This window comes from Urtica dioica, chromosome 1 (genome assembly GCF_054948205.1).
Source record: "Urtica dioica subsp. dioica isolate 48M chromosome 1, U.dioica_male_clone48M_v1_H2, whole genome shotgun sequence".
NCBI classification, from domain to species: Eukaryota; Viridiplantae; Streptophyta; class Magnoliopsida; order Rosales; family Urticaceae; genus Urtica; species Urtica dioica.
In genome coordinates, this window is record NC_142756.1 from 15,661,576 (window position 1) to 15,684,651 (window position 23,076).

The window sequence follows — 23,076 nt, forward strand, 5'->3', positions numbered from 1 at the left end:
TCTAAGCAAATTGGCTAATTTAAGCTAGTTGCTTAACTATTTAGCTCTAGAAAATCTATGTGGTAAAAATACTATTTAGTTAAGCAATAGCCTAAGCTAAACCATTAAAGATGAAGAGAAAGATTTTTTTTTAATCAAAATCTGAGATAAATAAGGGTATTATAAGAATTTTGAAAAAATATTAAGCCATAATCAACAAGAATTCAAAATCCATAAGAAAAAAAAAAATTCAAAATCAGGAATAAATATGTCAAATAAATAAATTTTAAACACTTACATTTCTAAAAACTAAAATACAGATGTACCATGTATACGTATGTGTGTGTGCGGGTGCGTGTCACATTTCCCCTAACAAGTATAACTTGTCTTGGGCATTTGTGAATTTGTGATGTTAGAAATAGTGCATGCATTTGTCATAAATTTGATGATAAATAAATAGCAATCATGTGGTAAAATATGATTTGAAAATGTACTACACATATTTACAAGAGTACATTATTAAAGAAAAGTTGAAAATGCTCAGTTCTAGATTTGCAAGAAAGAAAAAAAAAAGTCTGATTCACTCATTATTATTCACTCATCAGATCTGAGCCTGAAATCGATTCCAACATTTCACCGCCCAAAATACCCTGCCCACCACCACCCTGACAACAACCACCGTCTTCACTTATTTTCACTCCTCTCTTTCGCTCATTCACTCGCTCACAAGTCTCTTGACCGTTACTTTTTCTCCATTGTTAAGACACATCAAATACGTTAGGTGTGTGCGTGTGTTTTCTTTTACCCGTCTCTTACACATTCGCGTATTGTATTGACTCATCTCTTCATTTCTTGTCCCGGGCTTTATTTAATTTTTGTTTCTTCCTCCTCTCAGTTGGTTACAATAAAAGCTCTCATTTTTAGCAGAGCAGACCCAACAAGAGCTAAATAGTAAATACCAACAACAACAGAAAAACCACCATTCTTTCTCAAAGATACAGTCTTTTGTGCGCTCCGGGAAATGGGTATCCGCCATTATTGATTGAACGTCACAGTGGATCTGAAATCCAAAAAAAAAAAAAAAAATCTCATCTGGGTATCATCGATTCCCACGTTTCCTTGGATTAAAGCCAAAACGGTGTCCAAAATTCGCTATCTTTTGCGTCGCCACCGACACAAAAAACACTTGGTTTTCGCTACCGGGTTCGATTCCGATTCCGATTTCATGACTCGGAAGAAGATGGGAGGTCTGAGTCTGAACGGGATGTTCTACCCAATCGTGGGATTCGCGTCGTGTATGGCGTTGATATACCTGACCTTCGGCGGCGTGAAGATAGGGAAGATCGGGTACGACGAGGGGCCGAAGATGGAGTTCGTGGAGAGAAATGGGTCCCACTTCGTCGTTGAGGGAAAGCCGTTCTACGTGAATGGCTGGAACTCGTACTGGCTCATGGACCACGCCGTAGACGATTACGGCCGGAGCCGGGTCGGAGCTATGATGCGGACCGGCTCCAAAATGGGCCTCACCGTCTGTCGGACTTGGGCTTTTAACGACGGCACTTACAACGCTCTTCAGATCTCACCCGGTGTTTTCAACGACCGAGTTTTCCAGGTTTGCCCTTCAATCGTTTATTGCTTTTCGCTTGATCTGTCTCTTTGTGCCCATGTGAGAGGTTTTTACGTTCAGTCAATTAGGAAATTTACTTGTCGGTGTCGGTGAAGTAGTTGAGCTGATTTCCTGTTTATTTTTAGAGTGAATCCCCAATTGTTTCAATTGTGCAATGTAACTAAATTTAAAATGTTGTTGTTGATTTCAAGAAAGCTTATGATAACGTATAATGATGCTGTAAGTCTCAACGTTAGAGAGTTTTTTCTGCATCTTTTCTTTTTAAAGGGTTAAGCTTGAGAGTTGAAGTTGAAATATCCGGGTTTTTAGGAGAGTGATTATTTCACCAATTCAATTATGCAATCTTGCTAGATTCAAAATTTAGGAGTTAAAAATCAGATGAGTAATCATGAATGAATTGTATCCGCAGGTTACATAATTTTTTTCAAGTATTTTCGGGTTTGAGACGAAAGTAATCTGACAGTGGCTGTGGTGGTGATTGTTGTGGCAGGGTTTGGATTACGTGATAGCAGAGGCGAGACGGCAAGGGATAAGGCTGATTCTGTGCTTGGTGAACAACTTGCAAGCCTACGGAGGCAAGACTCAGTACGTGAAGTGGGCTTGGGAAGAAGGCCTCGGCTTGAGCGCCTCCAACGACTCCTTCTTCTTCGACCCTTCCATCCGTGACTACTTCAAAAATTACATCAAGGTCTCTCTTTTTTTTGTCTATATATGCATTACGAGTCTTCTCGGGATTTGGGGAATACCCATGTTCTGAAACAGTATATGTATTTCTGTGTTTTCAGGTTGTCTTGACGAGGAAGAATAGCATCACGGGTATCAGATACAAAGACGATCCCACAATTTTTGGGTGGGAGTTGATCAACGAGCCCCGATGCGTCACCGATGCTTCTGGCGACACTCTCCAAGTATGTTCTGAAACCCAATATTTATGTTGTTTTTAATATTTCGAAGCTAGGATCTTTATTGGAGTATTGGTTCTAGTATGGTAGTGGAATTGTCCATCCAACTATCCCTAGTATTGATAATGGCGATGTCGAAATGGCAGGATTGGCTTGAAGAGATGTCGGCTTTCGTGAAATCGATCGACAAGCGTCACTTGGTGACTGTCGGTCTCGAGGGCTTTTACGGCCCGAAAAGCCCTAAAAGGTTGACCGTCAACCCCGAAGCCTGGGCTTCCCGTCTCGGAGCAGATTTCATTCGAAATTCCCAGATTCCCGACATCGATTTCGCCTCTGTCCACATATACCCCGACCACTGGTAAGAAGAAGGGAAAAAAAAAAAAAGGTGCGAGACTATTTGTTGACCTAATCCCATCCAAATAACGCGGCTTTCGATGCAGGTTTCACGGGCTGAAGTTCGAGGAGAACATAAAGTACTTATCGAAGTGGATGTTGTCGCACATCGAGGACGGAGAGAAGGAGCTGAAGAAGCCGGTGATGTTCACGGAGTTTGGGCTTTCGAGCTTGAACAAGGACTTCGAGCACGCCCAGAGAGACCAGTACTACAAGAGGATATACGACATCATGTACAAGTCGGCCAAGAGAGGCGGCGCCGGAGCCGGGGCTTTCATTTGGCAGTTTCTGGTCGAAGGCATGGAAGAGTACAACGACGATTTCGGAATGGTCCCGCTAGAAAAGCCAACCATTTACTCACTCGTCGTCACTCACTCTTGCAGATTGGCCTCCGTCAAAGGAATCGTTCAACCACACACCGACATGAAATCCGTGTGCTCTCAGAGAAAGTAGTGTTCCGCTTCCCGAATTATTATTATTTTTTTTCCATTTTAATTATCAAATTTTGTGTTTGATTTGGTTCGTCTTATATTATGGGTTCATTGAAAGGAGGCTTTTTTGTGCCTTCTGTAGTTCTGTTTCGTTTTTTTTTTCCCTATTGTTTTATTTACTCACACTCCACTACACAAATATGCACTTCCTGAAAAAAGAAATAGACTGAAGTACATACAGTTTCCACTTTGTATCTCTTCTAGCAAGTGAAGTAGAGAATATGATATATGTATAAAGATATATATAAACTTATGACTTGTTATCCTTTCTGTTAATTTGTTTTCAACAGATCATACTTTACAAAGGGACAAGAGCTATATATATAATATCATTGATGACCGTTGTCTTATAGGACTTGTATGATTGAAGTTATGCAGACCTGTTCATGGCTCTACATGACAAAACCCCACATGGTGACTCTAATGTCTAATCTCTCACCGTGTCATCACATTCATCAGTTGGTAGTACAATAATTTCATGTTTAACCACATCTCAAGTTGATCCAAAACATTCCAACGTAATTGCTTGTTTTGATGCGATCTAGCCCAAACCATGATTGTGTTATTGTGGTTAGGAATTCATGCTCTGATTTTAGTCAACTAATCATCACTTTTTATTTATTTATTATTATTGCTAATGTTGTAGGACATAAAATATCATTCAAATCCCATTTCACAATCACAAGAAAACACAAACTTCTATTCCACAATGTAAATATAGATTAAAAGCAGATTAATAAAAACTATCTAGCTCTAGCTCAGGCGGATTTAAACCTAGGAGATGTCCTGGGCTTGGTAGCAGCTGATTCCTCCCTAGACTTGGTCTTTTTGCCCCCAGACTTCACCTTATTTACAATCTCAGCCCCAGACTTGATAGAATCAGACCTCTTACCCTTAGACTTCACCTTATTTACAACCTCAGCCACAGCCACGTCATCATCCTCATCCTTGGCAGTCTCCGAGGCGACTCGGTCAAAATCATCGTCGAGCTTCTTCACCAATCTCCTCCTACGAGCCCTTCCTCTCCTCTCTTCAACCTCTTCCTCTTCCTCTTCCTCCTCTTCGATCATCGCCAAAAATCGGCGGCGCTTGACCGCCATCGGAGCCGGCGGAGGCGAGTCGCGAATCGTCGGCGGAGGCGGCGGCGCGGCGGCGGAGGAGGAGGGAAGACCTCTAGTCTTGCTGGAGCCGCGGAGCTTGGAGATCGAGCCTTCGATCCGGCCTTGGAGACGGAGACGCTTGAAGCTCAGACCACCCATGGACCAGTGAGCCTCGGAGGCCCAAGAAAGGAGAGGATCGCTCACCGAAACCGGTGGATCGACTCGCTCGTCGTTGAATTTGATATCTGTGTAGATCCGCGGCCGAGGCAGGCTCGTGCCGTAGAATTTTCCAGGACCTAGAGGAACCACCATTGCCGAAGCAGAAGAAGTATTAGGGTTAGGGTTTTTGGGAGTTTGAATGTTGTGGATCTGTCAGGAAGAAGATGATTTATATGTGTGAGTAATATAATCAGTGTATATTTATATAATACGGTATTTTCATTGTTCGCGCGGGTTTTGTTACTTGGCGGGAATGGTTTTGGCGGCAAATTGCGATCGAGATTTTGGCGCCAGAAGATGAAATGTGCTCTTTTGCGGGCCGGTCGTGGGAGGCTTAAGCCCAGTTCAATTTCGGGAGCCCACTTATGAAGGTTGATTTTTTGGATTATTCTTAAATTACGATATCAGACCAAAATTCAATAAGTTAAAATTAATCTAAAAATATTACCTTTATAAATATGTAAGTGTAAGTATAAAAAAACCCTTAATGAAATATTTTTTTATTTTTTTTTTTGTATTTAATTTTGTTATTTACTTAATGATCACAAAAGCAAAGTTAGAGATCATTTTTCATTCGGTATGTAAAGTTTTTTTTTTAAAAAAAACCTTGGAAAATTTAAAATATGAAGAAAAATAAATTGGTTTGAAAATTTTAAAAATTCATTTGAAGATTTATTGACATTTTGTTATTTTATTGACATGAATGTCAATAATTCAACAAACGATTTTGGAAAATTCTTTGAAGATTTATTGACATCGTTGTCAATAAATTTTATACATGTCAATAAATCTTCAACAGACCAAATTATTTGAAGATTTATTGACATCTAGAAAATTTATTGACATCGATGTAAATAAATTTTCAAAGAATTTCTCAGAATCGTTTGAAGATTTATTGAAATTGATGTCAATAAAAAAACAAAATATCAATAAATCTTCAAACAAATTTCTTGGTTCTTAAAATCAAACATTTTTTTTTTCAAATTTCACAAATTATTCGGTATATACGAGGCTTTGGAGGGAGTGGAATCGTGAAACACGTTGATTTGGACATAAATCGCTCTCTCTCTCTCTCTCTACGTCAATTCCTCTTCTTCTCCATCATGATGTCTTCTTCTTCTTCTTCATCCAAAATGACAAAAAAAAACACCAAAACTCAAACCTAAAGTTAAAGCCATGACAAATAAATCTAAATAATCGCTTGTGGACAGAGGCTCGAAACGAGATTGATTTCAAATGTGTACTTGTTGATTTTCGTTTGGTTTGCTTGAATATTTTTTTCCCAGATTTTTCAGGTTTCCAAAGAAAATCGTAATGTCGAAAATGTCAATAAATCAGGTAGATTATTGACGATCATGTAAATAAACTAAACAAACGAAATATTAGTACCAATAAATATATGAAAGTCATACTTTTAGCTTAATTTTAACATATTGGATTTTGGTCCAAAAGTATTGATGAAGTCATAGTTTAGGAATAATCCCTTGATTTTTTTAGGATTAATTTTATCTATGATTAGAGTGACTGCTTCATTCAAATAATGGTAGCACGACCTCAAAGGCTTAGCTTGAGTGGCAATATCTCCTATTTGTGAGGTGGCCAATGCAATGTTCAATGTAATTGATGATATAATGTATGATGTAAAAATCGAATTATTCAGAAAAAAAAAAAAAAAAAAATTAATGGTAGCACGTCAACAAAAGTGTTTATACAAGAAGAATACTCATTCAACCAAGATAAATTTTTACGAAAATAAAAAGATAAATCAGCTAAAACACATTACTACAAATACAGTTTTCCGGTGCGGATGACTTTTGGGTGTGATTTTTCGCACCTAAAAGTCGCACCAAAAACGACTTTCGGGTGCGAAAAGTCGCATCCAAAAGAAATTGAAGCAACTAAATAATTTCGTTGATTTTTTTAAATTTTGGTGTGAAAAGTCGCATCCAAAAGTTCATTAATACGGGCAAAGTCGAACCCAAAAGTCCAAATGTTTTTACGCGGTCTTTTTCCCCCGTTAATCTAAATTTTGACCGTCAGAACATTGGGTGCGACTTTGTCGCACCCAATGGACCTTTTGGGTGCGACAAAGTCGCACCCAAAACACTACTAGAAGACTTTTGGGTACGACTTTGTCGCACCCAAAGGTATTAATGTTTAAGCGGTCTTTTTCCCCTTTTGTATAAAGTTTGACCGGGCAAAAACATTGGGTGCGACTTTGTCGCACCCAAAAGGTCTATTGGGTGCGATAAAGTCGCACCCAAATGCTAGGTCTGCTTATAAAAAAACTTTGCATTCTGACAATTCTATCTCTCACTCTCTCAAATTTGGCGGGTAGGGTATTTTGGGTGCGAAAAGTCGCACCTAAAAGCCTACCGGCCAAATTTTGGGTGGGTGCGAAAAAGTCGCCCCCAAATTTGGCGGTTTAGCTTTTCGGTGCGACTTTTTCGCACCCAAAAGTCAAGCCTAATAACTTTTGGGTGCGAAAAGTCGCACCCGAAGGTAAATGCCAAAGACTTTTGGGTGCGAAAAGTCGCACCCAAAAGCTTACCCGCCAAATTTGGGTGTTTTTCGCACCCAAAATAATTTTCCGCTACTTTCAGTCAGATTTGGGTGCGAATATGGGTGTGAAAAATCGCACCTAAAAGTCGCACCCGAAAGTTCTGACTTTTGGGTGCAATTTCTCGCACCCAAGACTTTTAGGTGCGGACTTTCGGGTGCGAAAAATTCGCACCGAAAGGTATTTTTGGGTGCGAAAAAATTCGCACCAAAAAGTCTTTTTGTACTACTGACATGTGCTGAGTTGGTCCTTTGTCGTCGGGGTTTTAATGATTTCGGCACCATCACAAAGTAAGAAAAAAAATGTTTAAGATATGGATATCTCATAAACAAATTATTCTCTGTAACGAAGTCTTCCACTTTTCTTTATGTAATAAATTTCATATTGATAACAAATTTATTGGTATTAACACAATAAACACAAATATACCAACATTAACACAACTATACTGATATTAACACAAATTTTATTTTCATTTTTAAATAAATTAAAAAATAACTTAGAAAATTAATCAAATAATTTCTCCATTTCAAAGTACACTTGAGGACATCTGTATTAATTCTCTTTCTCTCTCTCTCTCTCTCTCTCGTATAAATTTTCGGTGAGGAAAAAATATAAGTTGGTCCAATACTAGCTATGGGCAATGACGCAAGTCTTTAGGGCATTGTATAGAGACCCATGTACCCATAAATATTGGATTATTCTTTATTATTATTGTTGTTCCATAGAAAATTTTCAACTTACCCTCCTCTCAATTTTTTTATAATATTTTAATTATTTATAAATTATATATATTTTAACATTAATAAAATTTCATTACTTAATCTAAAATTGACTGCGATATAAGATGTGTGACAACTAACTCATTTGCTTCTCCGCGATCAAGGACCAAGTTACTCGTCATGTACTTAAACTAATATGAAGTATTATAATTGATTTGGACGCACGTACGTCATCAAAATGACGTGATCGCATGAGCTTCATCTAGGATCGAGGTCAGACTAGTTGAAGCTGAACAATAAGCTACAGAAACAACATTGTAAAAAGCCACATCTCTTATGAAGAAGTTTTCAACAGAGAAGATGATACATGGATGAAGATGCTGAAGGGGGGCGATGGTGGATAAAATGAAGCTGGACACCGTGGGATGCCAACTCGGAACTCGTTGAAGTTGTGAATCCCAACTCCTGATAAACATGCATCAACATATTTATAATCTCATTCACGTCCCCTCTAAATCTCTTTAAACCCAACTCCCTTTTTCTTCTTCCTTCTTAAAAAAATCCAATTTCTTGTCCACATAATCCATCCAGGGAAGCTCCGTCGCCATAGGCCTTACATATGCCAATGGTGTCTCTCCTTCGCCACTCCCGAAGTGCCACGCCACCAGGTCAGCGATGATTTTTGTCTCCACAACGACGAGAGCCACCAATAGTAAGTAAACGCCACTGCAATCGGTCGCCATCGCGATGGTCCAGAATCTCCAAGCGCCAATCGCATCTAATGGCGCCCTATGCACCACCCACAGTCAGAGCCTCAACCTCGCTGCATGCTCTCTTGCCGGAGATGAGTTTTTTTGCAGAAGGAGATTTCGATGGTGGAAGTCGGTGAAGAGGAAGCTAAGGACGAGGAAGGCACCGAGTTCGGGGAGTCTTAATCTCCATGTACTTCATCTCGTGCTTATGCTGAAGGAGGTTCAACTCGACCGTCGCCTACTAAAAAGAAAATGAGGTACTTCTCAAACACATTCAAAGTTATCGTTAAATCAATTCGGGATTACCTACCTTCAAAACCGTGGCATGGGCTTGGCAGTACTGCTCGAACTCGACTAATTCCTTTATCGAAGCCAGCCTGATCCCGGGCTTGTTTACCTGTCGGAGGAGAGCAGCCGTCGCCATCGAATCTTTGTACAAGGGTCTCGAACCCCTGTAGTCAAGCTTTATCAACACGTGAGGAGACCCGGACTTAGTCATTTGAGCTTATCACTCCTTTACCGAAGCACGAGGATTCTTCTGCAAGCTCCCGTTTTGCTGACCCTTCAGCGGCCTTTTTTGGTCGCCGTTGCGAGCTACGGAGGAGTCTGAGCCTCCCTCTCCGAAGAGGAAATGCCCTTTGCCTTCACCCCATTCGGGGTCACAATGGTGACCTTCTTAGGAGCGGGCTGCGAAGCTCATTTTCTCTTAGAATGGACCTCATATTCTCTTCCTCCTCATCGTCCTCTCCAATCTTCTTCTTCCCCTTGAATCCCGCACAGGTGGCGGAGGCCCGGTCGGCTCGGGATCAGGATGAGAGACCATGTGAGTGATCACCACATCAGAATCATCAGAGCCCGCATGCAACGCGGGCTATTCTATTGTGGCGGCGGCTACCACGACCTCCTTCCTCTTCGCAGAAGACGCCAAGGAATCCTTCTCAACGGCCGCCTTCATTTCGGCCGCATGTTCTGCAGCCTTCTTCGCCCCAGCCTCCCATCGTCGCTACTTCCTTCCTCGCCCTCCAGCCATCAGCACAAGCCTTTATCTCTTCTTTGCTTAGACCCTCTTTTCTTGGATCTTCGGACTCACTTGTTCTGGTCTTCGTCTTCCCGCTCTCTATCCGTCTGGTCTTTGTCTTCCCCCTCTCTATCTGGGCTCGCTTGTCTTGGATCTTCGTCTTGAAAATTGGCTCGAGCAGATAGATCTTCCACAGCTACATCCAATAAAAGAAAAATTATGTTTCTCGGCCCGATATATTGAAAAAAAGGGATGGGAGTCGAGAACCCTTACCAGGAGTTTCCAAACCAAGAAGAGCCCGGTCAAACCGCACTTGTGTAAATTCTTCCCACTCCACAGATCCACTCCGTAGCATCCTGACGAGCTCTTCGAACCGGTCTTCAGAGGCGATAATCTTCAGAGAAACTGCAGCAGCCCATAAAGCAACATCAAGAAAAAGTACACCTAAGACGATGAAGAAATCCGAAGCAAAAGACAGCCTAACCCGATCCCCTAGACCAATTGAAGCGGACCAGAGCGGCATAACCATCCATGGTGAGCTCGAAAACTCAGGCATAAAAATACCTCTCCGCCCACCTATCGTCCCTCGTGGGGGGATCCCATGAATAATGGTCATTGTGGGCTTCCACGAAAAATAGAAAGTTCCAAGATGACGGGAATTTCTCTTACTCGTGATGAGATGGACCAGGTCGTATAGGGAAAATTTATCCCCCAGTTCTTTGGCCAAGGAAAGTAACCCGCATACAATCCTCAGGGAAGACAGGGTGAGTTATGGGAGAGTAACCTCCACCCGAGCCATAAAACCTAAAAGAAGCTTAGGAATCGGAAATCTAAGCCCATACTTCTCTAAGAAAATTTTATGAACACACAAAAAACTATCTTTTACGGTCTCGACCATATCGCCAAGACCAGGCAACAAAAGCTCTATATTAGACGAAATATTAAATTTGCGCCTAATACGGTCTAGATCGGCTCTGCTAAGCAAGGAAAAGGGGCATTCATGAAGAAAACTCCCGTGAGGATGCTTGGGTCATCGAGACTTAGTTTTTTTGGTTGGGCTAGACGTAGACGCCATTGGAGTAGTCTTAAACTAAGGTTTTCGAAAGAAAGTTTTCTTTATTCTAGAGAACCAGAAAACCCGAAACCATAACAGAAAAAAGAACAATAAAGAAAAGAGAAAGGTTTGGACTTTAGAACATACCTTTCTTCAAAACGAGGCGAGACGAATAAATAAGAGAGGCCGATGAAGACTTCCCTTAAATTTATCGACACGGAAGCCCAACAAACTCGTATTCAATGCGCCGCCATGTCATGTCCAATCGTATCTTACCAAATCAAATATTTTGTAGAATAAATCCCTTGATCTTCTCGAGATAAAATCATTACGGTTTGAATATTATATAATATATTCACCTGTTTCCAAGGTAGCACATCACACGTGGCATAACTAGAAGTCTATTCCAAACTAGGAGGGTGGTCAGTTCATTTCTTGACCAGCTCGTATATGTTTTTCGTCTTTAGTTCCATTATTATATATTAAATAAACCGGTGGACTGACTATTGATGTTGGACTTCATCCTCCATCTAACAAAAGAGAGATTAGGCCAAGTACAAGTTAATTTGACCCAAACCCATATGTTTGTCTTTGGCATGTTTCGATAATGCGCCATCCCATCAATAGATTTAAATGCTAGCTCGAGATAACCATCCCTGAAGACCCGGATATACAAAACTCGTCAGCCCGATCGATATGCAACCGCCTCTCATACGAATAGGTCCACAACGACAGGTGTCCCGAGACGCAGTAATGAGTTCCAACTGACGCACGATGTGTTTCAAACAATTCGGAGCTCATAACCTTATCTTCGCCCATTTCGGGCACGTTACTTTCCATTTATTATTGTTATTATCAAATTCTCATCTTTGTACTGTTCTTGAGCAATCTTAATAATGTTGATGCCAATTTTGGGATCGTCAACAATCACAAATGAATATACGATATATTTGTTTGATTTAATAATAGATCTCAGAAGACTTCCTATAAGAAACAAAAATAAAATCCCGATTTAATTCAAGAGAAATACTGATAAGAAATATAAAAGAAATGAGATTCATTAATAATACACATTTACAAAGGGGGCGAAGTGCCGAGATCAAGAAGGCAAACTCAACAAAGACCGAGAGAATTTGAATTAAAGTCGAAGATAGAGTACAAGCTTATATCCGCGAAAATGAATACAATAGTCGTTATTTATAAGCGAAGAAATAATCATCTCTTGGACACATGTTGATCAGCTCGTCCTCGCCACGTCGCAGGTTGGTCAGGTCTTAGATCTGGTCTTCTCGGCGACGTTCCAGCTTGACCACAACTTCGCTCCTTGATTGGATCAACGCGGGCGATCTGTTCTCCTCAGTGAGCTGGGCTTGGGCTTTTCGCTTGGAGCCGGACTGGATTACTTATTGGGCTTTGGCCGAACTAAAGTCCAATAAATGGTAAAAATTAATTTTTACACCCCCACAAATACAATTAGCCCCGAGCTAGTCTTACATCCTGCTTTCCATCTTTGTTTAATTACATGTTTAATTTTCAATTCTTAGAGAGATCAAATTTAGTCTTGTTACGGAGAATTGAGGCTCATCTATAAATCAAAATCGACCCAGTTTTAACCACAAATTTGTCGTGACTGTTTTGGTGTGATTTCTTGCATCAACACTTATCATATAGACATATTTTCGCCATCCATATATACGCTTGGTCACATTAGATATAAATCTTAAAATAAGGTTGTTAACATCTAAATAAATACATTTCATGACTTATGTGTCACGAAATGCGTATGAAATCAATCAAAACCAAATTTTTAGAGAATTAACAGAAATGCATTGAAACCACTTTCAAATTGAATGAAATCATTGAAAATAGTTCATTATTTGTTAAAAGGGTGAACTAACCCAAATCTGGTGGAAGAAGTTTTGGATCTCGACCCAAATCTCTAGAGAAAGGTTTTTGAATCAAGGTAAGGACGATTTACTCTGAGACGATGACCAACGAAGAAGACGATGTATATATTAAAAAAATTTGGGCATGAACTCAAATTAGGTTTAACATTCAAACTTGAAACTTCGACAAAAAACAAAGCTACAACGAGGGTGAGCTGCAACGAAGACAACGAGGGTGAGCTCTATTTGCGGTATTCTGGCGAGCTCCATGACGGAGTTCCGGCGAGCACCATAAAATGAGATTGCTCAAATGGATTACTTGAAAAGTGTAAGAGAAAAGAAAAAAATACTTGAAAAATGTAAGAGAAAAGAAAAAAAAAACGCGTGATAAAAAAAGAGAAATATGTCAATATTTGATTTTTTTAAAGTTGATTTTGGGTAAGCAAATAATATTACTGCTTTTTTCTCTCTCCCTCGCTCTCTCGTCCAAGGCCATGCTAGAAAAACAAACAAAACAAAAGAACATAAAAGAGAGAACGAGGGAAAAATAGAGAGGGAGACCGAAAAACAGAGAAAGGAAAGAACGGCGATTCTCGCCCGGGAAGGGGGAAGAGGGACGTCCGAGAACTGGTCCATCGTCGAGTCATGTGTCATATCCTTCATCTTATTCGAATCTTGAAGAAAAACACTTACGGTTTGTGATCTTTTTTACTTTTTGTTGAAATTAGTGATTTTTGTCGGGGTTAAGTGAATAAAGTGAGGAAACAAGCTCGCCGGAGTTCTGATTTCATCTAGAGGTGAGAGAATCCTCAAAATCTCCCTCGTAGGTCCGAAACGTGGAATGAAAAATTAGGGGTTTTTATTGCATGTTCTTGAATGTGTAATTTAATGCTTGGGGGTTGATTATTTGCGAGTTACTATGCGTTTTAAGGAGATCTTCACCTCCAATTTTAGGTTTAAATTTCAATTTAAATTCTGAAAATTTGGGGATTGTGTTCCATGCTGTTGATTTTTAAATCTTTGTTTTCGAAGTAGTTATAAACTGAGTTATGGGTGAAGGGTTATTGTTTTGGTTGATTTGAATTTCATTTTTGATATTGAGGGTTCTTAGTTTGTCTGATTTTTCAGCATGGAATTTTACTTAATTTTTTGAGGTTCTGTAATCGACGGTTGCGATTCTACGCGAGGGCAGCGTTGTGGCGTAGACCCATCAGGTCTCCAATCTTCCTCAGTCGAGTTGGGCAGTCCCTCTCGGAACTTCTTAACTTAGCTTCCAAGTCATATTTGACTTGATTTTTATTTTTAATTATATTTCAGTAAAAACTTCCAAGTCATATTTGACTTGATTTTTATTTTTAATTGAATTTGGGTAAAAAATGCTTCAAAGAAAGAAGCTAAGATCTATTGATGAGTTGATTTGTGTCCTTGTTTGTGTTGCTAGTTGGTTTCTTTTGATGAAGGTTGGATTTTCTTGAAATAGGAGTATATGCAAGGTTAAGGGTCGATTAAACCGGCCACGAATTCCTCGACCCGTGGCATGTAAGATTTCTAGGAATCGAGAAAATATATTGTTTTTAATGTATTAATGTAATGCTTCTAGAAGTTTAATATCAATATCGTATTGTTGTATATTAGTCCAAAAGACTCGTAGTATATAAATACGACTCGGAGTCTCCAAAAGAAGCCTGATTCTGTCGACGAACCACCATGGATGTTGTTGAAGATTATTACCAAGACTCCGACACTGATGCTGTTGAAGAAGATGAGGACTACTATAGTGATTTTGTGGAGGAAGAAGAGAATAAGGAAGGGGATGATTACTCGTTATTGCAATCTCACTTCGATAAAGCAGATATGCCCAGCGGTGTCGAAGCTTCACTTCCCTCATTGATCAACCTTCCTTCAAACCCAAGCCCTAACCCTGATTCTGGATTCGATGCTGCCCAGTCTAGCTCCGTCGTTAACTCGATCGACACTCTCTTGGAGTTCGTTCATTTTCGCCGATTCGATACTGTCGAGTCTTTTCCCGATCATCATTATGCTACTAAATCGGGACTAAAGGTGATTATTTCAAATTTACAACAGGTTTTGTTAATTATAATAATTAACAATCTTTTCTTTTATTCAGGGGGATAAGGCGTGGGCGAAAAGAATTAGCAAAGAGTGGTCCAGTCTTTCATCCGATTTGCCGGGTTAGTAATCAATTTGATTTTCAAGACCTAGTCTTCATTGTCTCTCACTCTAGACTAATAAAATACCTCTCTAATTACTCTGGTTCATTAGAGACAATACTAATAAAATACCTCTCTAATTACTTTGGTTCATTAGAGACAATATTCGTAAGAGTGGCTGAAAATAGAATGGACCTTTTGAGGGCGGCAATGGTGGGACCTGCAGGGACTCCATACTACGGCGGACTCTTCTTCTTCGACTGTTACTTCCCTCCGCAATATCCTCAAAAACCTCCCGTAAGTTTTTATTTTTTATATTTTTATATTTTTTAATCTCATCCATTAATTACCAAGCTAACCATATTTTTTTTTTATTGTTGCTGCTACGACAAACCATATTTTATAAGGCTGCTTTCTATTGATTATCTGCTTGTTGTTAATTGCTTAACTTGGCGTTGATTAATCTTGTGCACTGGCATGGCATTGAAGAAGATGGTGTATAGTGAAGAACAAGCCAAAAAAAATGTAATTAATCCAATTTTTTATTTTTATTTTTTGGCAGTCGGTTCATTACCACTCGGGGGGTCTTCGCATAAACCCTAACCTGTATGATTGTGGGAAAGTGTGTCTGAGTCTGTTGGGAACGTGGCCCGGCCAAAAAAGTGAGAACTGGGTGGCCGGAGAATCGACGATGCTTCAAGTCTTGGTGTCGATCCAGGCTCTAATCCTCAATGAGAAGCCTTTCTTCAATGAGCCCGAATACGAGAAACGGTTCGTCAGAAAGGAAGGGGTAATAATGTCCAACAATTACAACGAGGGCGTGTTCACTCTCTCGCTCAGGACCATGGTGTATTCCATGAGAAACCCTCCTCGCCACTTTGCTGACCTGGTGACGTGGCACTTCCAGCGGACAGGGAGAGAAATCCTCGTCGCCTGTAAGGCCTACGGCGACGGGGCTTCCCTTGATTCTGTGGACGAGAAATTCAAGCTCTTCGAAGACCCGGAAGAAAAAAAAGGAGGAGAAGAAGAAGAAGATAAAAAAGAAAAAGTGGGTTATAAGGGTTCATCGTCTTTTAGGAGTGATGTCAAGGGAATCATGAATCTTCTGGTGGCGTGCTTCTCGCGAGTTGGGACTCAAGACATCAACGAGTTCCGCTATGAACCTAACTCCAATATTCTTATAGGAGACACCAATAACGCTTGAGGACCCAGTGTGTTTATTTTGGTTAATTATTCAGCTAGTTAGTGGAACCTATATACATATCAGTATATAACATTTTTAGATCGATTCATCCTTGTAGTTTTATGAATCTTTCTATTAAGGGCTATGTAGATATAGTCATATAGAAACTTTATATTTACTAAATAATCATCGTTTGAAAAATTATAATTAAGGGCTATGTAGATATAAAGTTTCTATATGGCTATATATCTACATAGCCATCTATTATATCAACACAAGGGTCTATTAGATATATAATCTTATTTATTTATCTGATTTGCTATTTAGTCAATTTTTAATAGATTTTTGATAAATAGTCGTTAGTCATTATTTACACCTTTAAAAAGTTGTAGCAACAAAAAAGAAAATAAAAAAGTGTAAAAATGTTAAGTCCACGTCTATTTATCTAATATTTAACGAGAGTTGGCTAAATTAAGTCTGTACCGTTTTTTTTATCAGAAAAATAAAAATGTCTCCAAAATATTTTAAATACATTTTTTTAAACCTAAATATTTCTAGACATGTCTCTATATATTTCTTTCAGCAGACTAAAATATATTAATTATTCTGCAGTAATGCGCAAGACATACTGCTTGTATTTAATGAAAGTTGGCTAAACAACAATTTCGAAAGTCTAAATGAGTTTTCTAATTTTTTTTATGAATAAGAAAATTTTTCCAAAACCGTTTTTGCCTAGCAATAAATTTTGTTAAGATTAATAGCACTTATTAAAAATTGTGAGAAACGAGGAATAAAATTCACTCAACTACACAGCCGATTTGCAATTCAAGGATAAAGCCGAATTAAATATAAAAAAAATGAGAGTTCATTGCGACGAGAAAGGAAGGTAATGTGTTTTTGTAAAACAAACTAACGGTTCAATTTGGGACCAAATATTCGTTTTTAGGATTTTCTCTTAAATATGAAATTTACAAAAATTAATAGTTGGAAATCATAATACGTGTTTTCTCACAATCGTCAATGATGAGAAATCACATTTTGATATTGTTAAGTAGCCACCTTTTTTTGTGTTAAATATTTTGCATGTTAGAATTGTAAGAGGAATTTTAGAGAAATAATATTTATTTCTAGTTTACGATAGTGCAGGAAATAGGGTCCAACGGCTATATAGCCCAATATAACTTAAGTTTTTGCAAAATAGTCATAGTTCGCCAACTATAAGCAAACTAGCCCAAGTAAGATTAATCTAGGCTGGATTAAATTTAATCTCAACGAACTATAAAGACAGAATGTAAGCTTTATGAAGGCTGGATTAAAATTAATCGAGGCAAAATTAAATTTAATATAAACCTGTACTCACAATTGGCTATTTTGTTATACCTAATGAAACTATGGCTATTTTGCAAAAGTCATAGTTTGAATTGGCTACTTCATACCATTTTTCCCTGTTTCTTTCACATAGATGTTGATAAATTGTGTTTAATTGAAATTGTTGTTAAACATTTGCTTGAGAGTAATGAATCACAATTTATAGTTATTGGAGTTTGGTAGGAATACCTGAATTTGCAGATCTATAATAGATATTATTAGTTATTAATGGATACATATGTCCATATGCTTATGGCATTTTCTTGACATTAAGCATCAACCAAATTTGTTAAACTTCCAGAAAACACAACATTACATGTACCATTTTATTAAGATGCTATGACAAAAATTAGAAGTGCAAAGAAAAAAATAAAATAAAATAGAAAAGACTGTCATCAAGCAAGTTAATATATATATATATATATATATATATATATATATATATATATATATATATATTGCTAATAAATATTAACAGGATTCATTTTTGTATACAAAAGCATTTTTGTTGATAATGGTATTTGTTAAAGCCAAAAAAATGATTCAACACTTGAACTGATCGCAATTCGGTTTAGAGTCAGACCTTATGAGTACGCGGTGGTCGAACGGTGAAGATATCTCCAAACTTGATGCATGCTCATGCTAGAAAGAGAATTTTGGTGGCTTGTCACCTGAAAAATAGAGAAACGTGAACTAGAGGAGTGCTGAGGGGTTTTCTCCAGTGCGCATTCCGATGCTCGACATTAACAACGAACACAATGGTCGCGATGATGACTTGTATAACATGTACAAGGGTGACGAAGACGAAGTGTACATTCGTGATAGAGATGATTACCACAACAGTGAAGGATGTGATGAACACAATAGTGACGGAGGTGATGAATAGAATAGTGACGGAAATGATGGAGATAACAATGTTAGAGTTGAAGAATTTGAAGAATTCGCGAATCCTGAAGAATATGATGACTTTGTGGAAACATTTACAGTACCCTCGGATCATTGTCAACTGTCGTGTGAGCCTCCGATAATAGGATCACCAATGGTGCCTTATTCATGGAAAGCCCCCCGAGTTCACATCCAATGATGTTGTGAAGGAAGAACCAAGTCATTATCCAAGTCATTCTTGTACATGTAATATAGATTAAATATGTTTAAATTCGCAAATGAAATATGTTAAGTTATTAATTTTTTAACTAACCATTGAAAGTAATAGGTAGCTCAGAATAAATATATATTGGGCAGCAGTTTGAGAGCACGAAGGAATTGAAGAAACATATCCACTTGTACGCTCTGAAACATAATTTCGAATTTAGAGTGAAATGTTCTTCGAAAAAGAGATGGTATGTTCTATCCAAAGATGAGAAATGCACATGGAGGCTGAAGGTTGTTATCCATCGGAAATGCGGAAAATGTGGTGGTATGAGACATAACAGAAAGACGCATTTGGAGAGATTGAAAACAGAAAGTTATTTTAGAAGTTTAGAAGAATAATGATTTTTTTTGTTAGAAGTTTAAAAGTATTGTTATTTCTCTTTTTTTTTTTAGAAGTTTTGAAGAATAGTTACTTTTTTTTTTTATATAAGTTTAAAAGTGTTGTTATTTTTTTTTTCTTAGAAGTTTAGAAGAATGCCATTATAATTTTTTTAAAATAAGATTGGGTTATTAATTTGAGTGCTATTTCATATTTGATAGGATAAATTTCAACAATAACTCATTTGAAGATGATTTTACATTTATTTTAAATGAAGCTAAAAAATCAAGTTTAGAAGTTTATTTTATGGGCAGTGTAGCGAAATAGTCAAAATGAAACTATGCAATTTGTTTTTAATCTATGTTTCACAACTTTTAGGAAAATAGCCAACAGGTTTATGTGGCAATAATTAAGGTATGATTTAACCTTATTTATTAACAAATTCGTCATTTTCTCTCTCCTACTTTTTTCGTACTTTTTTTTTTTTTTTTTTTTTTTTTTTATATAAAAACTTCAAAAAAACCATATCTATCTCATATGAACTCGAAATTGAGTTATTTCAAATCCTACGGATTTGCGACGCCGAGATCTTCAAAAATAGATACATTGTGTTTGATGAAAAATCACGTTACTACCTTAAATATGGAAATAACTGAATTTTTTTGAAATTATCAAAAAAATAAATGGAAACGTAAAAATGATGCATTAAACATAATTTTTCATAAGCACAATGGGTCTATTTTTGAAGACCTCAACGCCACGAATTTGTAGGATCTGAAATCACTCAATTTCGAGTTCGTATGAGAAAGATACGAGTTTTTGAAGTTTTTATGCAAATTTTTTTTTTTTTTTTTTTATGAACTTTGCATCTTTTTATTTTGTTTTGTTTTTATCATAACTATAAACTATTTATTTTATAATTTAAGATATCGAAGCGATTGTCACATAACGACAAATTATTTTAAATTTAGTTCGTACATACCAAAAATATTTCAGCAATATTCAGTAATAAGTATCACGGGACAATTTTTCTATAAAATAAGTCGCATCACCATTTCTTTCTGAACCCTCATATGGACACTTTGAAGCGTCTCAAACAATTCGTTCACTAGTATGTTCTTGACGTACTTGTTGGAATTGATCTAGGGTTAAGAAAAAGTTTAACGCTTAGAGCAAGCGGCGGAATTTAAAAATTTTCTTTAAAACAAGTAAAACGTTTTTACTAACCTAGACAAAGAGCAAGTACAAATAAATTAAAACTATTAATGAGCATTATATGTTTACTAACCTTTGAGAAGCTTGAATGTCTAGAAGCCTTAGGAAGGTTGAAACGTTCGTCTCCCCTCGCAGCACGTCTCTCTTCTTTCCTCAGGAACTCGAGCAACCACGAAAGTTTCTATCACTATAATCACTTGAGAAAGAAAGGAATTAGTGTGTTGGCACTTTTAAACACGACGACTCGAGAACAAGTCTTAAAGGCGAAGAGCTAAAACACTAGGTCAAATGTGGACCTAGGTGCCAAAACAAAAATGAAAAGAACTTAGAGAGAGAGAGAGAGAGATGAGAGGGCGGCCACAAGGTCTAGTGAGAGAAGCTCTCAATCTCTAACTTATGTGGGATGAGAAAATGAGAGGAATGAGAGCTCTATTTATAGGAGAATGATTGCCTTCATAAAGGTAGTTTCCTCTTCTATAGAATATCACATATTCATGAGAAAATATATTTATTTCCCATTCCTATCAAAATACCAAGGTTGGAAGAAGTTTCCTTTTTTTTTTCTCCTAGTTGGGCGCCCAAATATATGCTCCATGGAGCAAATTTGTTTCCTCTTTTTTCTTTTGGCAAGTATCTTCATACATCAATGCACAAAAATAATTTCCTCTTTCTCTCCATGGTATGCACGAAATTTTGAGTCTAGAACATGCTTCTAGATGTTTCTTGATTTGTTCATGACAATATAAGAAAAACCCATTAAGAATTTTCACATAAAATTCCATGAAATGAAATTAATCCTCAAGGCCCAATTACACTAATATGGCCGTGTGACATATTTCATTGTCATCATATGAAATGTCAAAAAACTTATTTATTGACATTCATACCATCCTATGTCCAAAAGGACGAAAATACCCTTTAGACAATTTTCGTAAAACTTGTCTCGTTCTTGTTTTGACTTAGCTTCTAGTTTAACTATTCCTACTCGATATGATTTGTGATAGTGACCTCATAGATCCAAGTGAACAAAGCTTGAGCTAAAATACTTGGACTCAAAAGTTCACAAACCTTTTCCAAGTTTAGCTTAATGTCAACTGACTCCACTAAAGAGTTGACACTGAGAATCTCTTGGTTCAAATGAATTTATTTTCTACTCAATAATTCTACTTAATTGTGATGAGTGGATCCATTGAATATTATCTATGTTTATCCTTCATGAATATCATCAGCTAGTCGGGATTTACAAAATTACCATTTTACCCTTCTAGCTGTTATTTCCTCAACTCCTTTGTCGCTTGTGAATAAGTTAGAAACAATGTATTGACGAGGAACTAACAAGTCACATTGTTTCATCCAAAAGAGTCAGGACTCAATCTGGACACTGGCCAGTTCATTTATTCACATTGCAAAGAACAAAGCATGATGTGATATATATTGCATTTCAGCAATCTTGTACATGAATTCCATATCTATGAGAACTTCACAAAGTTACTCATGACATCTTCACAACTTAGTACTTCACCAATAGGTCTTGTTCAGAATCACATAGTGAGTCCGAACTCTGACTTTCTCAAATGAGAATACGTAAGCTGTGAAATGGCATGTCTCATTTCAGGATTGAGGTAAGCATGATGTAATTCATACGTAGTGACTTCGAGACATGAGAGTTTAAATGGTTTGTTCTTATTTTGTCTCTAGAAGTGCACTGGTTAATTCAGTACCTTCGGAAGATACCTAAAAGAACTATAGAGTCTCCAACTCCCAATGCCCCATAACCAGACATCATAGATTCTCCTAACAATCGTACTGAGGTCAATAGTCATTTGACCCTTAGATTGCGAATATATCGTTTTAAGCAAACTACGAAGAGTTTGTTCATGCAAATCTACATTTGTCTCTTAGTAAGTTGTTAAGTTTGTTTATGGACTAAAGACTAATGTTTTATCATAAAGCTTCAAACAGACAAGGACGAATGAATGAACGTTTCAACTTTTTATTAGTGAATAAGCAATTACAAGCAAGAGTGTTTGTGAGACTTTATTACATCAAATGTACAATATAAAGGCTACAACTTTTCTTGTGGGCACCATTGACAACAGTACTTCACTGCAAACATCCCGCAAACATGTTATGGACTTGTCAAATTTTTTTTGACATGTTTACTAGTCCAAACATTGTGGGACGTTCTGATCGACTAACCATGTGAAATGATGAAATTCTATTGGGCCGCCGACTAGATCCCGACATGACGTACGATGCTCGCTAAACAAACCACTCAGGGCCATAACCCTAGGTAGTGCTCGACTTCAATTCTGCACGATTATAAAAAAGTAAGAATATTATTAACTACAACATGTTAATAAACTGAAGTTATACTTTTACGTACCTCAATCAGCTCATTGAAATCATTCTGATTACCCGTCGTCTAGATAAGGTCCTTCAGCCAATCCAAGACGGTAATAGTACACTCGTCTAAGTCGACCCGGAATGTGAACCAATGAAGTTCCTGAAGTTGACGACAAATAAGATCTCTCGCGCTCCCGTCCATGAAAATATTTGCGAGTCTCTGTACCTATCGCTCGTGCGCTGGTCTTGTTCATTATTGGACGGACCGTCTTCATAACTTAACCCACAAATCAGGGAGTATTCAAGGCGTCCAAATCTCACTCGTTTACTACCTAGTCCAAACTGTATCTCTCCTCATATCGTTGTCTCGATCTTACGCTGGAAAAGAATGTGAATGAGCACCAGAGTGAAATTGAGTTCGGTCTATGTAAAAAATTGCTCGAACGGAGTCCCAATAGTTCGCTCTTTGATCTTAAGATCTTCAAATCTCTTTCTGATGGTCTTCAAGATACCGGTGCCACCGTATGTGATTTGACCTGGGAAAGGCACGTTGTAAACGAACGTCAAATTGTCCTAAAAAAACAAAATCTGCCAGAATTGCAACTTATCGTATAATATA

The 23,076-nt window shown here is 37.7% G+C and overlaps 3 protein-coding genes across 6 annotated transcripts; 2 read left to right on the forward strand and 1 right to left on the reverse strand.

The window, feature by feature from the left end:
• Positions 1–515: 515 nt before the first annotated feature.
• On the forward strand, positions 516–3,473 carry LOC149407493 (mannan endo-1,4-beta-mannosidase 2-like). Its single transcript, XM_089614151.1, has 5 exons — positions 516–1,591; positions 2,097–2,294; positions 2,392–2,514; positions 2,655–2,866; positions 2,949–3,473. Exons 1-5 carry the CDS (start codon positions 1,205–1,207, stop codon positions 3,352–3,354), a joined length of 1,326 nt encoding a protein of 441 aa, XP_089470277.1. The 5' UTR covers positions 516–1,204; the 3' UTR covers positions 3,355–3,473.
• Positions 3,474–4,071: 598 nt separating this feature from the next.
• Positions 4,072–4,891, reverse strand: LOC149407494 (microtubule-associated protein). Its single transcript, XM_089614155.1, has one exon. It carries the CDS (start codon positions 4,802–4,804, stop codon positions 4,151–4,153), a length of 654 nt encoding a protein of 217 aa, XP_089470281.1. The 5' UTR covers positions 4,805–4,891; the 3' UTR covers positions 4,072–4,150.
• An 8,242-nt stretch (positions 4,892–13,133) lies between these two features.
• Positions 13,134–16,258, forward strand: LOC149407495 (putative ubiquitin-conjugating enzyme E2 38). 4 transcript variants are annotated; one of them, XM_089614165.1, is made up of 6 exons: positions 13,134–13,500; positions 14,145–14,242; positions 14,339–14,764; positions 14,832–14,895; positions 15,032–15,171; positions 15,437–16,258. In XM_089614165.1, exons 3-6 carry the CDS (start codon positions 14,411–14,413, stop codon positions 16,076–16,078), a joined length of 1,200 nt encoding a protein of 399 aa, XP_089470291.1. In that variant the 5' UTR covers positions 13,134–13,500; positions 14,145–14,242; positions 14,339–14,410; the 3' UTR covers positions 16,079–16,258. The 4 variants fall into 4 exon arrangements, with proteins under 4 accessions (XP_089470291.1, XP_089470299.1, XP_089470287.1 ...); XM_089614173.1 differs by having other exon boundaries at positions 14,184–14,242; XM_089614161.1 differs by having other exon boundaries at positions 13,134–13,397.
• The last annotated feature ends 6,818 nt before the right edge of the window (positions 16,259–23,076 follow it).

Bases quoted from the DNA above. Each gene is read 5' to 3' on its own strand.
- LOC149407493 (XM_089614151.1), top strand. From the start codon at position 1,205: ATGACTCGGAAGAAGATGGGAGGTCTGAGTCTGAACGGGATGTTCTAC. The intron at 1,592-2,096 runs GTTTGCCCTTCA...TTGTTGTGGCAG, and splicing joins TCAACGACCGAGTTTTCCAG to GGTTTGGATTACGTGATAGC. The intron at 2,515-2,654 runs GTATGTTCTGAA...TCGAAATGGCAG, and splicing joins CTTCTGGCGACACTCTCCAA to GATTGGCTTGAAGAGATGTC.
- LOC149407494 (XM_089614155.1), bottom strand. From the start codon at position 4,804: ATGGTGGTTCCTCTAGGTCCTGGAAAATTCTACGGCACGAGCCTGCCT.
- LOC149407495 (XM_089614165.1), top strand. From the start codon at position 14,411: ATGGATGTTGTTGAAGATTATTACCAAGACTCCGACACTGATGCTGTT. The intron at 14,896-15,031 runs GTTAGTAATCAA...TTGGTTCATTAG, and splicing joins TCTTTCATCCGATTTGCCGG to AGACAATATTCGTAAGAGTG. The intron at 15,172-15,436 runs GTAAGTTTTTAT...ATTTTTTGGCAG, and splicing joins AATATCCTCAAAAACCTCCC to TCGGTTCATTACCACTCGGG.